We start from the raw sequence: 15,000 nt of genomic DNA, 5'->3' as shown, positions 1-15,000 counted from the left end.
CAGAGGTAGGATCGAAAGCCTCCGAACCATGCACAAGGCAACTGTAAAACTATTCACCTTGTCGGGGGGGGGGGGGGGGGGGGGGGAAGAGGGAGAGGATCAGACATTAATTTTCAGTACGAGGTCCCATGTTTAGAAGTACCAAGACCAATGCAACCCTTCTAATATTGTAACAGCGTCAGACAACTGCTTGGCTGTAGCGCACAAATCTGAAGATCCTTCAGACAGGGACAGCTGGGCTAAGCTCGAAACCTTTTCTCATACGATGTCTAATCTGCATTAAACTTCAGCTCCATTTATACGATTAGGCTGGCCAGAGTGTACCTACAGACTTTGCCTGTGGTATTGTGCCGGAGTCTGATAGTGTGTTGTATTACTAATGTTCCAAGAGTAAACACACTTGTAGGAAACAGCTATAGTTCAAGGCTGCACTTTAAAAAAATAAATGTTTCATCAGTCTTAGCAAAGGAACAAACGGCAATAACACTCTGTATCATATTTTACAAAGCTTCAAAAGAACAATGTCCCGTTGAGTGAAATTCAGTAGCATTCTGTAAACATTAATTTAAGGAAATCAATAGGCTCTGTGAGCTAAAGCCATATTGCAAGATAAACTGGCTGGAGTGCTACTTTGTCAAACAGATTTTAGTTTTCTCGGCTAGATAAAGACGGTTTCAAAATGGGGTAACGTGTTGCAACCAAGGTTTGAAAACTATGTGGCCTTCAAACAGTCTGCTTGTTCCTACTACAAAGCTGGATAAACATACTTTAAAAATGATAAGATTGGGCCAGGATTGATTTTACTTTCAAATTTTATATAAAGTAGAATTCTTGGTCAGTGTGTGTTTGGATTTTTTTGATCCTAATTATGAGCAGAAATAAAGAAGTGCAGCACAGATAGCTCAAGATGTCAGGCTGCCAGGAGAGGTTAAATTATCTGGAGGTGCTTCTTTTATTTTTTTTTTTTTTTTTGCAATTGCAGGATTTTATGGATTTAAAAAATCTTTATTCATGTTGACCTGGTGGGCAACAAGTCACTTTGCCAAACAGAAAAGCCAAAATCTCTAGTGGACTTAGGATCAGAGGTCTTCAACTGGTGAAGGCTGCTCACGTTGCAGAGCGCAAGGTCATGGTAATGGGAGGTAAACAGGTTGGAGGGGGTGAGAGGAAGAAGGCCAGATCACTCTTCTAGTTCGATGATCTAGAAGGTGGCTATAGAGAGGGGCTCCACAGGGAGCCTCTTAACCCAAGAATAAGGCATAAACAGCACCTATTAGGCAACTGATGGAGAACCTCTCTGGGATGATGAGTCCACTGCCAGGGGAGCAGTCTCTCCATTGGTAGCTCACGTCAGACAGCTTTAACTTGTATGCACAGTGATGCGCACGAGCACAGGAACAGCAACAGCGGAAGAGGTTCAGTGGAAATATTTTGGCTGAGAAAACCTCATAGAAAGCACAAACCAGATGTGCACAGGCACCCCCTGCCCCCAAAGTCAGAGTAAGATGAGCTTTGGGGGTACAATGCAACCTTCTTAAAGGAGATGCTTGAGAAACTCCACATACATCATCCACATGTAGCCCTGAGCCCCCTTCCTCACATGAGGAAGATTCAAGCCTGTGGGCTTTTGGGGCAAGCTGGCACCTAAATGTCTATTCCCATATCCACAACCTGTCATGTAGGAAACCTCCCAAGGACAAGCCCTTCCCAGTCCCTCCCCACCCACTTCTCAGTGGGCTTGTGGGGAGGCTGGTGACACTGGGACCAGCCCCTTCCTCGCATGCCAGGGAGCCGCTTGCTTTAATGAAGAGCTGCAAGGCAGCCCACCCACCCACCAGGCCTGCCACAGATCAGGGACTTGCACAATTTTCAGCTGCAGGCACAGTTCTGCTGCCCTTCTACAGGATAACGCTGCCCTGAGCAGCACTGCCCTACTGACGGTTTTTCTGCACTCACAAGGGCAGCATCTGCAATACCTTGCTGGTGTCCTGGCTCCTGCCACGTTTATCCAGGCCATCACCTCCTCTCATGCACACACTCTTTTCCCCGAGTGCAGCGAGCTGCTGCGTGGGACCATCTTAACGCTGTGAGTTGGTGTGGCAGCATATCAAGCAGGAGGCTTTGGCTTCTACACAGAAATTGGAGGCAGGTTTTGGAGAAAGTTGCTACACTTTTTGGCGCGAAAGCCATGGCAGCATATGGCCCAATGTTCTCAGTTTAAGTCTGACACTTAACATTATTTAACAGTTTCTGTGTTAGGTGCTTTATAAGGTAAAGGAAATTAACAATTTTCAGCTAATTAGATCACTCAATTGGCTGAACATCCTGGACACCTCTTAGAAAAAAACAGGTTGGCTCAGGCGATGGAAAGGCTAATGCCTCTTCCATTATCACTTATGAGGAGAGGGAAATAGTTGGAAAGGATGCTTTTATTTTAAAAACACAAATGAAAAATACCTCAACTCTTGGACACTGTAGTAAACACACTTTTCTCCCAACCACCACCTTTCTAGAAAGCAGACATGAATTTGCCCACCACTGCACGTGTCCTAATCCCCCTGACAACAGCAGCAGCTCTCTGGTGCCACCATGGTATGCATTTATTGCCTCCAAGTTTCCTCTCATGACTCCTGCTGTACAAATCTGTTCAGAAACAGATTTTTTTTTAAAGATAAAAAGATGGACAAGAAATTGGGTGGCTGTTGAGGACTGTCTACTCTCCTACTGTGGCACACAAAGAGAAGCCCACTTTTTGCAGCAGCACTAATAACACAGCACTGAGCCTGGCGTTTGGGAAGGGAAAAGCATTAGTCCAAGTCCAGCTTAAAAGAGAAAAATTAGGAAAACAACAGAGGTTTCTTAATGCATTTACTGTTACACTGTAGCTTTTTTCCTCTTCGTAAAAAGCTGGAAAACACATGCTACTCAAATGATTTAAGACTGTATTTTAAAAGTGTTTGTTTGAAATGAAACTGAGATCCCTTATCCCTTGAGTAGAGTTTGGGGCACTAGTAATCTACCGCTGGCTTACTGTTATCTGCTCCACCAAGCTCACAAAAAGGGGAGAGAATGGGCATGGCTCTTACAAGGAAAAAAAAACCTGGCAGTGGGGCTGCTGAGATGTCTGATAATATCGGGGAAGTGAAAGTGGTAGTGCAGTGAAAATGGATACTGCGTGATACATTAGATTTAATCACTTGCATTTCAATTAAGCTTTTCCACAAATAAAGATTGGGAAGTACTCTGCAGGCTCCCTGCAGGGCTGGAGAACCAAGCGCCGTTGGTGCTTCATGCCCCGGCTGGACACACACAGCAGCGCTTCCGCAGCTTGCTCAGGCTGAAACCCCCCTGGGATCTCTGTCCCAGGACTGCTGTGCCCATGGTTCAGGGGATGAGCCTATGCATCACAGAAACTCTCTCATGCAAACACAACGGTCTTTAACAAGCTAGTTTTAAGCACAAAACTTGGTAAGACTTGAGAGTAGAGTGGGCTAAACAAAATAAAAAGACTTTCCATTTTCAATTTATTTAGACTTTTTGCATCTTGAAATTCAGTTCTCCCCTTTCGCCATCCTCAAAAATAAACAATAGCATTTTACTGGGGAAATGATTATTAAATTTCCTTTTCTGCCTTACCAATGAATTAGAACTGCATGAGATGTAGAGACTTCTAATGGAAACTCTGATTGCCCTTAACTTACTGCATTGCCAATAGCACTGCTGCAGAATGGAAAAATCACTAAGGCTCCTATGGCTTACAATAGTTGGGGGTTTAGTATGTGTTGGGAAATATAAGAAAGAACCCCGGGAGAGGTTACTATCGCACCCCAGAAGCTGTCTCATTCAAAAACTGAAGGAGAAATAAAACTCATGCATAGATGAATAGTCTAACTTTAACTCAGTCCCTTTGTGGTGAAATGCAATCTGCTACAAGAGGCTGTGTGCAATGCCAAGCCACATATTACGTACCCTGCTGCCAAATTCTGTCAGGTACTACATACAGGCGCCCACAAAAAACATGTCCGGAAAAGCGAGTACAGGGATGACCACCCAATTCTGTCTGTGCTGCGGGAACAGCAGAGAGGTTATTGCAAACTCTCCTGGACACATCAGCCAGATGGGAATGTGATGTGTTACTCAGAAGGACCCAGCCTGGACTGTGATGAGCAGGTATGTGTCTCACCAGTAATAAGTCCTTTGCTCTCATGGTGTATTTCCATGCATAAAAGAACTGGGCAGGCAGAAACTACTGGTTAGACCACGTATATAGAGGAAAAGTGGTTCACAGAGCTTGTAGTGTGCGGGGACTTTTTTATGTTCAGTAGAGTTTGGCCCTGTAGGTGAACCATTAACACTGTAGTAGAAGTGACAAGGGTTTATACATCTAGAGTACATCTTATACATAAAAAAATGTAGTAGCAATTAGTAAACATCTGTAATTGGTGTTGCTTGCTCTTGCTCACTCTTCCCACCTCTCTGCATTGCAGTCACCTTTGTCTTCTCTGTCTGGCCCTGAAAAGCTCCAACTGTGCCCTGTCCCTCCTCAGTTTGCCTGTGTTGGGGTGGGGGGAGCAAGGAGGGAGCTAAAGGAGAGGGATGGGGAGCAGGTGGTGTTTAATCAGTCTGGCAGGGAAACAGGCAGTCACCAGTGGTCCTTTTGGGGTGGCATAAAGGTGGTAAGCATGCCCTCTGGCAGCAGGGGACCTCCTTTCCTCCTTCCCATGGCTGAAGGTAGGGTCAGGGGAAGAAAATCGTGCACAGTTATGTGTGAGAGGTGTTGTGAATGAAACTGACTCCACCAGCCCAGGCTCCCCCCAGTTAACTCTGACAAACCTCCTCCCAGTGTAACCATGCTTTTTTGGGCAGCCAGAGCCTGTTGTGATGGGATAAATTGCTCTATCTATTCTACCCTGAGCCAAACTGGGCTGCAAACAGCCCGTTACAAACTTCAGTGCAGGACCTGCTGAGGACCGGTGAGCCTTGGAAGCCTGTGAGGTCCAAAGACCTAGCCTCCTATGTGCTAATGGACTGAGCTCCCTCTCTTTTGACTCCTCTTTATTCCTTGTGGAAGGAAATGTTGTGACTCCAGATGGCACTGGATTAGATAACCTCGAGGCTAGGCCTCGTCTGATGGAGCCAGCCCTCTCCGTAGTTGCATGAGATAAGCCACTTCGGCTTCCCCCTGAACATTGATGCTCGGCAGTTAAAGGGCTTTTATTTGCAACGTTGATTTCCCCTCTCTCCTCTAAAAACTTCTGAAGTTGCAGACTACTGCTTTAAATGCATTTACATGTCTATGCCACCATCCTCCCATAAGTCCCAATCAATGCAGCAGCCTTTCTGCTTAGCAACAGAGATCATGCCACCCTGGTCTGCCGCTCTCTACAAAGCCTCTCCATTAACTTCAGAAACAAGTTCAAGGCCACATCTTTGAGCACTCTGGACCACCACCTGGACACGGCTTCTTCTGAGGGCACATTTCCACCAGAGCCTTGAAACCACCTCCCCACAGAGGGCAGTTCACGAGTCCCTCTGGTGGCACACAACAAGGCAGAGCCCAGCTCTGTACCTTCCCCCTCTGCAGATAAGGAAGATGAACCTTGCCCCTTCCAGATCTACAGGGAGAAATCATCTCCAATACGTTGATTACCTTTGGCCAGCCCTTCTGACGGTCCCTCTCTCTCTCGCCCACCCACACTCGCACGTCAGGAAGACGTCAGGCTCTTTCCCTGCACTGTGAAATCCAGCAATACGCTAGTAGTGCAGTTGATGGGCTCTGCGTAACTACAGAAAGTGATCCAATATCCTGAAGACTCCTTCCCTCTAGGACTGAACAGTATCCCTTAACTTCACTTCTTGTGTTATTATTGTCACTTCAGTGGGATACTGAACCGTGGCTACTTCACCTCCCAGGTTATCTCTCTCTGATACAGGTGAAAGACACGCAATCTTCATAGACCCCTGCAATATTCTGCTGTAATTTCCTCACATCCTCAGTATTTTGCCTTTACAGATTTAAGTGTCTTTGAGATCAGCGTCCCTCTTGCGCTCCATGCCAATGTTGGAAAGCCTCTTTGCAAGCAAATCCGTGCTGACGCTGCTCTCTCAGCTCAGGGATACCTGCTTTGAGAAAGGGCAGGACCCCAGAAAGCTGGGCCAAAAACCAGTGCGGGTCACGATGCTGCTATACGTCTCCCATGGTTTCCAAAGGTTATGACAGTTTGCTAATTCACATTATGAAAGCCCGACTCTCATCCATTTTAAAACACATTGAAGATATCAAGCAAACAGCGTTCTGCATGAAGGTGACCTATTCAAAGCCATACAGGACAGGCACTCCTATCTGTAAGACTTCTGTTAAAGTCAGTCACACAGCCCCGACCCTGCACTACGAGACGGTATCGCCTGGGACCTCCTCTTTTGGCAAGAGTGCCTTACAAAAATAAAAACAATGCCCCCCTCCACCCCACATCCATAAACGTGATGGCTCTGTGATCCAAATCCAGGTCTGCATTTAATTCTTAGTTTTAAAATAAACAAATGAAACTTTTTCCCAATTAACATTTAACATATATTCACACACTTGACTGTATAGTAACAGAACAAAGGACAGCTCTTCAGCTGGCACAGATTAATTAACTCCAATGATTGCTGGAGCTGATTTACACCAGAAACTGAGAATCCAGCCCAGAATTTAGTTCAGTGTCAAGGAGAAAAAGCACGGGGTGGGTGGGATGCGGAGGGAAAAATCTAACAAAGCTAGTAAGCTAACCCACTATTTCACGTCTCTCTGGTACGACATTTATAGAGAACAGCTTAAATAAAGTTTAAAAGATCAAACATTCTCCTCAATTTTCACAGTACAGAATGTTCTATGTCCTTTTAATGTGACACACTAAAACAGGATATAAGAAATTTCAGCCGATCAGGTGTTGTGAACACCCTCCTCCACGGGACAGTGCTGCTTCTCCAGAAGTTCTGAGTGAGAAATTTAGCTATGTCAACTAAAAGAAGTTAAGAAAGCCTGAAGAAACATTTGCAACTTGCATGTTACCCATTACCACAACTAGGATTTATTAAATGGTAAGAGAAATCACTGGTTTCTTTTCCTTTTCTTTTTTTTCCTCTTTTTTTTTTTTTGCAAACACCAAGTTTTAAAATTGAATTGCCTAGTCTAACGAACTCTTTCTATATGCAGGATAAATGAAAAAGCATTTCAGCTTGTGAGGATTAAGACTTTGTGCGAGTGAGGGACCACATGGGTTAAAATTCACCTTGCTTCTCACTCCTCATCTACGATGGATTTTTGGAAAATGACAGACATCTGGAAATCAGTTTTACATAGAAAAATAGAAAACAGGGAAGAACTAGGAAGATGAATAAAGGCTCATCATAGACACAAAAGACCAGAGCAAAAAGAAGCTTGGATTTGGGTATTCTTGTCTGGCAAGGAGGCAGGCAGTAAGGCTAATGAAGCATTTGCGATATGGGACGTATGCCAGCGTAACAAAGAAGATGTGCATCAGCTCTGCAGATGTGCCAAAGCCCCCAGAGCAAAATAATGACATAATCACCATCAGTGTCACAGACCAGACTGTACACAAGGTGACATGGGAGAGAATAAATAAGAGTCTTTAGAGGCCTGTAGTACACACACGGGAAGGAACAGCCATTCCTCACAACTGCCACAAGAGAGTGGCGAGATGTTGGGTATAATGTGTGCAGCTAGCAAAAGAAATCTTGAATTGTGCAAGGCTAACGCACTATAAATTGGTGCTTTTCTCAATCTCCAGTTTACATTTCAATTCCCACTACCCCTTGTTGAATGCAAAATGAAATGGCAGTAGGAGTCGGAAGAGTTTGCCAAGTTTTGTTTTGGTTTTGTTGTTGGTTTCTTTTTTTTTTTTTTTTTTTTTTTTTGGAAGGGGATTGTTTTGTTTGATAAGAGGATGGAGCAATAAGGATTAGTACCGGTAAATAACTGTAAAAGAAGACAACCAAAAACCCCAAAACAAAACACACCACACCACCACTACATGCACACACGCACACAGGCACAGAAACCCTGCACCATTCAGCTGGAACAACCCTAGGATTCCCCCAAAGCAAAATTAGAAACAAACGAGGATGGGTTTTGCTTTTTTTTTGGGGGGGGTGCTTTCTGGTTTACTGCTATCTGCGAACTAAACCAGGAAAAAACCCACTAAAATATTTTTCCACGCTAAAAGACAAGATGACTATTTTATTGATCAGTAATAAAACACCGCTTAGGGCAATTTAGTACTTAACATGTTATTTGCGGTGGGGAGTAATCTGAAAAGCTCTGAGTAGCCTTAAATCATTTCACAACAGCTCTTCCTGCATAAAAGCAAGCATTCGCCTCAGTACAGCTGTGTGATTTTGTGGTATATTTTTTTACAGGACTTTTGTCAATTTTTAAAGGGAACATCTGTTTGATAAAGTAGAACAACACTGGTAGTAATCCACAGGCCTAAGTGGGCAAACTGTGAAAGAGCAGGAGATATGCTGAAGGTGCCAACAGGACTCTCGCAGAAGGAACGCTCAAGTACGTAATTGTTTGCAGGATCTGGCCCTACAAGAGGAGCTCAGAAGAACAAAGCACTTGGCTTCACCAGTGTCCCTTTTCATTGCTTCTAATGAAAGATTCATAAGAATAACTTTAATTTTTTATGATCTTTTTTGCACTACAGTATTAGCTGCATCTACTTTGTATGCAATTTCTTCTTAAATACAGAAAACCTGTTTCAAAATGCCAGGTATAATAACTTAGTCAGTACAATAATTCATCTTGATTGTTGTGTGGTCCTTCTTAAGAGCAAGGAGGTGAGATGGAGCCCAGAAAAATGTTTTATATGATTATTCGTTTTCATTGCAAAGTGATGTATTGATGAAGAATGCAGGTGAAGGTCCGGAGTGGAGTTCTTTTTTATTTTTTTTAAGACAAAAAAAAATTATTAAAACCTCCCTAATTTGCTAGTTAAACTGTTCAGTGGAAGAATGATTGTATTTGTCCTTTTTGGCTTCGCCCAATTAATTGAAGCAGTAACATAACGATTGTTAATAAACAGCTCTAATTTGACTGTACTTCTTGCCTATCTACTAACCGCACCATATCTTTGTTTAGCATAGCATCAGGGAAAACAAGGAAGTATGTATATAATTTGTTCTGTTGTATACGAAGTTCAATAATTATGCCACAGTGGATTCTAAATTAATCACAGAAGGCACAACGATATTAATAATCTGTTTAGCAAACGCCGGCATCTTTGTACTTTGATGTTATGAACAGCGACAGTATGAACTGTGGCAGTTTTTTAAACTGGGTGAGTGTTTGTTTCTGTTATAGCTTATACCAATGTTTTCTTTTATGCTTTTCCTATTGTGCACCTTTCTTCCCTCTAAGAAAAAAAAACCAACCACAAAACAAAACCACAGAACAACCCAACAAATAAGCCTCCGCTTATTTGGGTGTGTTTCGATCAAACCTGACAGATCAAATTTTTCATTTATTTACCAAAGTTTCGTTGCAGCCATTCTTCATAATTACAGCAGCACTTTAATTTTTTTTTATTCCCTTGAATAGGAGAGAAGGGGTTCTGAGAAAGTTTTTAATTAGCTAAATAGGTCTGTGTAATCTAGATGAAATAAACACGCCCATTTGAAAAGGTTGTTAGAACTTTTCTAGCCATTTAATCCATAGATGGCTGAACACAATGATACCTTCCACAGAAAGCTACAGCCACCACCAGCAGCTGTTAGAAGAGAGCTTGCTCCCTGCTCCTATTGATAACCCTTTGTGGAATGAAGAAAAAGAGCTGAGGGAAGGAGAACTGAATGTCAGACAATAGACATCGCTACACACACTGTCTCTGAACTTTCCTCATCTCTGAAGGACAATTAATTATGAAGGCCTTTGGGGTAGGTCGAAGCAAGGGAAAACCTACTGCTGGCCCAGCACTCCAGCCGCTATCTCTGTGTTTGTTAAATGGTTGTGCCTGTTGGGGAACCAGAGTAGCAGCCACCAAAATAGCCAATAGATCATTTAGGAAAAAAGAGCAAAAGATTTTTTTATGTGTGTCTGTCCTTGTATAATTCTATTCTCACTGTGAAATCATCCATACACAAAACACAAGGACAATTTTTTTTTTTTTTTAGAAGAGCCACAGGGTAGGTTACAGTCAGAAACGGCCTCTCAGTGGTGTGTTAAAAAGGATGGTCTTTTCACCAAATCATTTCACAGAGGCAAAACAGACAAACACAAAGAGTTGAGACTTTTTCTCCTACATTAAATAGAGTAACTGATAAGGTCAGACATATGATACCTAAAGACATGAATCTGTGAACTCTTGAAGTCAAAGGACTTCTCTGTGCAAAGGAACAATCTTTCAAAGGAAATAGATCATAGAACTCCACTGAATCCCCTTTAAACTTTATGAAGCAGGAGGAGAAAAAGCTCTAAGTAGGGAAGCTTGACAGAAGAGCCTTGAACTATTTTCTGAAGGAAAGATGAGACCCTCCCTAGGCTGCCACAAAACATCTTTTTTTTTCTAAAGGCTCTTCTGAACTTTGATATGTGCCAAGACACCGCTATTGAAAGCTGTATAATTATGTGCTATAGCCACTGTAGAAAATGCTTTGTTCACCACAACAAAGAACAATAAGCAAAGTAAAGTGACATTACACTGTATCTTTTTCTTTAAGAATGTTGAGAAAGGTCACGGTACGTTATAACTAATAAAGCTGTTGAGTAAGGAAGTTTAAAGTTGATCTTGCTGTGCTTAAATGTAACCCAATGACAAAAAGGCAGAGGGAACTAAAATTGTAATGACATTAAAAAATAGATCATATACCAACGTGCCAACTTCATTATACAAACACCTTGAATCCAAAGGACACAAACAGAAAAACTGAGTGTAGTCCTGCAACAGTATTCCTCTCGCGATTCTCTCCCTAATAGCTTCCAACTACAATCTGCAGTTCAACTAACTGCAAAAACTGATTAATAAGCACTAATTGATACATGCAATGCACGGTCCTTCTATTGCAAGCCATGGATTTTGTTACTTGATTAAAAACCGGGTTCATTTCCTGTGCAGTTTCAAGGAAAGCTCTGCTGTTTCACAAGACAGCCTCTTCAAAATTTTTTAAAAACACAAAAAGGAAAAAGGTTTGAAGGCATCAATTAAATTTCCTGAAAACAAGATTTTTAGGTGAAAGAGAAATTCCATCTAGACACCTATGTTTCAGTTTTTCTTTGGAGGAATCAGGACAGTTATGTTTGCTATTCTCAAATTGCCAAAGCAGCTTTACGCTCTTTGCTGCAGATCACCAGACAGCGGCCTTCCGACTTTGTCTTTAAGAATGCTGAGAATGATGTTGAAACGCTGCAACAATAAAGCCCTTGAAGGAGGAAGTATACAGCTGAGGGAAAAAATGCAAGGAGTTTAATGCTGAAACAAACAACTGTCCCGTTAGGCTGTGCCCACTGCTGGTACCACCAGAAGTGCAGAGACTGCCAGGGCAGATCAGTTTGTATGGAAAGAGCAACCTCTGAGATGGAAGTTAGCAAGTTACGACTTGATTTTTCTCTTCTCTTGAGGCCACTTTGCGCTGCTCCAGTTCTGTAAAGGAGTATTAGGGTGGCTATAAATTGTACTTTACAGTGCCTGTATATCGCAAAACCACTCGTAAGTGGCCTTGGTTTAAGTAAGAATCGTGTTTGAAGGCTTTAATTCTCCTGATGAACATGATTTCAGTTCAAGATGAATCCTGCAGATGAAACTGGGGAAGAATACAGCTTCCTAAAATAAGCACGAGTGGCCAAAATTTTCGATAATTTAGGATGTCTTAATTTTTGGATACAGTGCTGGGCACACTTCATTTTCAGGGAATGGACCATCGAGGACCTCCTGACAAAGTGGCTCTCATTAACAGATCTCCAGTTGAGCATCCCAAAATGGAATTGGCCTAAACCCATCATCACTTCTGAAAATTTTGGCAGCCAGCATTCCTCTCAAGGGTTTGTAGGCTGCTTATGTGACTGGGTTATTACTTAGATTCTATAGGTGGTGTTATTTGAATTGTTTTACATAATCTCATTGATTTTTATGGGACTAACTCAGAGGGCCTTAAGTTAAACATTCTACTAAGACTTGAGTACAACTGGTCTTAATTAGGTTTTTCCCACTAGTATGGTTTTCCCCTGCCAAAAGAAGAGCAAACTTCTTAAAAATGGTTTTCTCCCCCTTCGAAATGACGACACATGCCGTAACTAGCGCTATGAAAAGAGGCAATCATCGCGTAAAGCCCCACTGTACCAAAACTGCATATAGCGTATTTGTGCAAATGACGCAGCTTGGCAGACGTTTCACCATTGTGATCAATCTCAATAACTACGTCTGCAAAATCGGGCGAGTTCCCATGAAGCAGCAGGCAGGCTGAGCTCAGAAAGATGGTGTGTGGGGGGGCTTGCTTTGGTGCTCATTTGCTCGCTACGCAGAGGAGCATGGTGAGTGTAAGGAGTAGGCAGCAGGGCATAGAGCGAAATTGCTAGCACAGAGAGACCCTGAGACTTCAGAACTAAGACTGAGTCGTTAAATGCCCACAAGGAAAAGGAACAGGCATCGTGCAGAGCGATGTTAATACACAGAGAACAACGGTAACTACAAAAAAATGCTAGGGAACAGGGATGATGGAGGAGGAGCGGAAGCCAAAGCAAGGCTAAAAACCAGGTATTGTCCTCAGGCCAATTTCTTTTGCTTGTTTTAAGTACATAAATTGGGAAAAAAAATCATTTATGGTTTTTAGCCATAATTTTAACATATGGCATGGTGTCCCCCTTGTTTGAAATCATCCTTCCACAAACACAACTGTGAGCTCTGATGATCTATTTTAGGGTGGATTTTGAGAGTTACAAAATTATTTGGGATATTTTTTCTTTTAATGCATAGCCACAATACCTGACTTTAATTATTGCAGCTGGCATTCAAAAGCCTATGGCAACACCACAGATAAGACAGATGTCAAGTGGCACAGCAAGCTGTCCTCTCTTTCTGACCAACTTCAGCATTTGTGCCAGGACACTGATGTTTGTGGCTTTCATTCACCAAGACAACCCATCTTCTCCCTCCCTGGGAGAATAGTCGCAGAGCAGAGAAGCATCTTTACCTTCCACAAAAAAAATAGTGGGGCTTCCCCCCCAGCCCCCCTTCCAAAACTCAGTTTCAAATTGCCCTGTGCAGCTCAGCACAGGCTTCTCCAGCTAACCCTACCGTGAGAGAGAGAAATGTGGAACTGGCTACACACATACACACACGTGCGCGCTAAGCACAGACAAAGTTGCATCGCAGTGGAGGAGACGTCGTATCTGCCTCTGGCTGGCAGCCACAAGGGTACAATGGCAAAGCTAAAAGCGATAGGACATGTGGTTTGTTAAACATCTTATTTGACTTTGCTACAAGCTGTCAGTTGCAATGCGCAGGGAAAGGAACACAGTATCACAGATTCCTGAGCAAATCAATGGCACAGCCTGATATGGACCAAATGCACATTTTAGCTTTATCATTTTTCCTAATAGTCCATTTAGGAGTAGTAAAGTATATGCATGAATTTCTCCCAAGAAGAGATAAAGGGTAAGGGTTTAGGAATAGTATCGTAGGTGATTTAAGAGAAAAAACATATCAGACTAATCAGAAGATCAGGAAAGCATCACTGAAGTATGAGAGGAAGGAACTTTGATGAAGCTAAATATGGCAAATGCTCAGTTTGCTAAATCCTTTTGGATCCAATTTCAACATTACAGTACTTGTCATTTTTGCTTTGCAGCTTGTGAAGGAGGGGCCGGGCATTTATCAGGAAAAGTTACACTGGCTACATTAAAAACTGCACCGTACAGTTTAATGATCTCATAACTGCTGGATCTTCAGTGCAAAACCAAGTTTTAAACCTCTAGGAAGTTCTCATTATACTAGATAATACAAGAAAGACTGAGTGAAAGAATCTGCAAATCATCGCCATTTATAACATCTTTTTCCCTCCAAGATAGGGATAAAAAACCCAAGGGGCTCCTTTCCTACCAGCTGCTAGACCCTTTGGCCGAGAAGAGACTGCAATCACTAGCAGTGCTAAACATATGAGATTTATATTTTCTTATCTACCTGAAAACACCTCTATTCTCCCCACAATTCCTCACTGAAGTAACCCATTTACATTAACACTGCAACTAACATTTTGAAAAGGAGTAATAAGCACCTGAAATCATCAAGGATAGGAGAACTTTTGAGGGCAAAGGGCATTTCAGCCTATGTTCTGCAAACAGAAAAAAGTTGCGTTAAAAAGAAAAAAAGCTTGAGGGAAATTAAGCACATTTTGACAGAAAAAAGTTGGTCACACGTATCTCCTTATGTATGTCTTTTTCTTTTCCTGTATTTAGCTATTACGTCTTGGCCTACAGGCACACCTACCTCCCAGGTGTGGGAGCCTCATGTCTTGTGTGTGTGCGAGTACCTAACAGGACCAGAGCCCTCAGGAGGGCCTGGGGGGGGCCATGACACGCCAAACATGAAGTCTGGATGTAGTCATCAGCCGCAACAAAAGGCAAATCCCTCAAGGAACATCCTCTTCCCCCCTCTTTCTTCATCAGCCCCTTCCATGCAACCATTCTCCCAGAAAACTGTGTGCCCAGAAGAGGGGGAAGGAGCTGAGAGAGCCAAGAAAGTTTTTGCTTAGAGACTTGTTTGCATCACCTGAAGTTAAGTGCTGTGAAAACGAGCACTGCTAAAAATCCCTCGGAAGGATTTTAGGCAGGAAACCACCCTCCTTATGCTGACAAATGTCACTTTTTCTACAGGAGGGGGCTCATTATGCAACTTAACCCTGAGTGAAAGGTGCAGATGAAAAAAAAAAATAATTAGTACCACCATCGCTTTCCCACTCCACTTCACCAAGAGATGGGATTACTCGAGCCTCCCCCTCACGCAC

At 42.7% G+C, this 15,000-nt stretch overlaps 1 protein-coding gene across 6 annotated transcripts in view; it reads right to left on the bottom strand.

The window, feature by feature from the left end:
• The window catches only part of PROX1 (prospero homeobox 1), a 50,044-nt gene that overhangs the window by 12,546 nt on the left and 22,498 nt on the right, over positions 1 to 15,000 (bottom strand). Inside the window, exon 5 of one of the 6 annotated variants that reach the window (XM_064446227.1) lies at positions 14,272 to 14,328. The exons of the other annotated variants lie outside the window; for them this stretch is intronic. Within the exon in view, the coding sequence (XP_064302297.1) occupies positions 14,317 to 14,328 (12 nt within the window). The 3' untranslated portion in view covers positions 14,272 to 14,316. Of the gene's footprint in view, positions 1 to 14,271; positions 14,329 to 15,000 lie in introns of those variants that run through there. 6 annotated transcript variants of the gene reach the window in all.

The sequence above is a fragment of the Phalacrocorax carbo genome, chromosome 3 (genome assembly GCF_963921805.1).
Source record: "Phalacrocorax carbo chromosome 3, bPhaCar2.1, whole genome shotgun sequence".
Classification (NCBI taxonomy): Eukaryota; Metazoa; Chordata; class Aves; order Suliformes; family Phalacrocoracidae; genus Phalacrocorax; species Phalacrocorax carbo.
The sequence above is the reverse complement of the archived record's forward strand: the minus strand, read 5'-3'. Positions and strand labels throughout refer to the sequence as shown.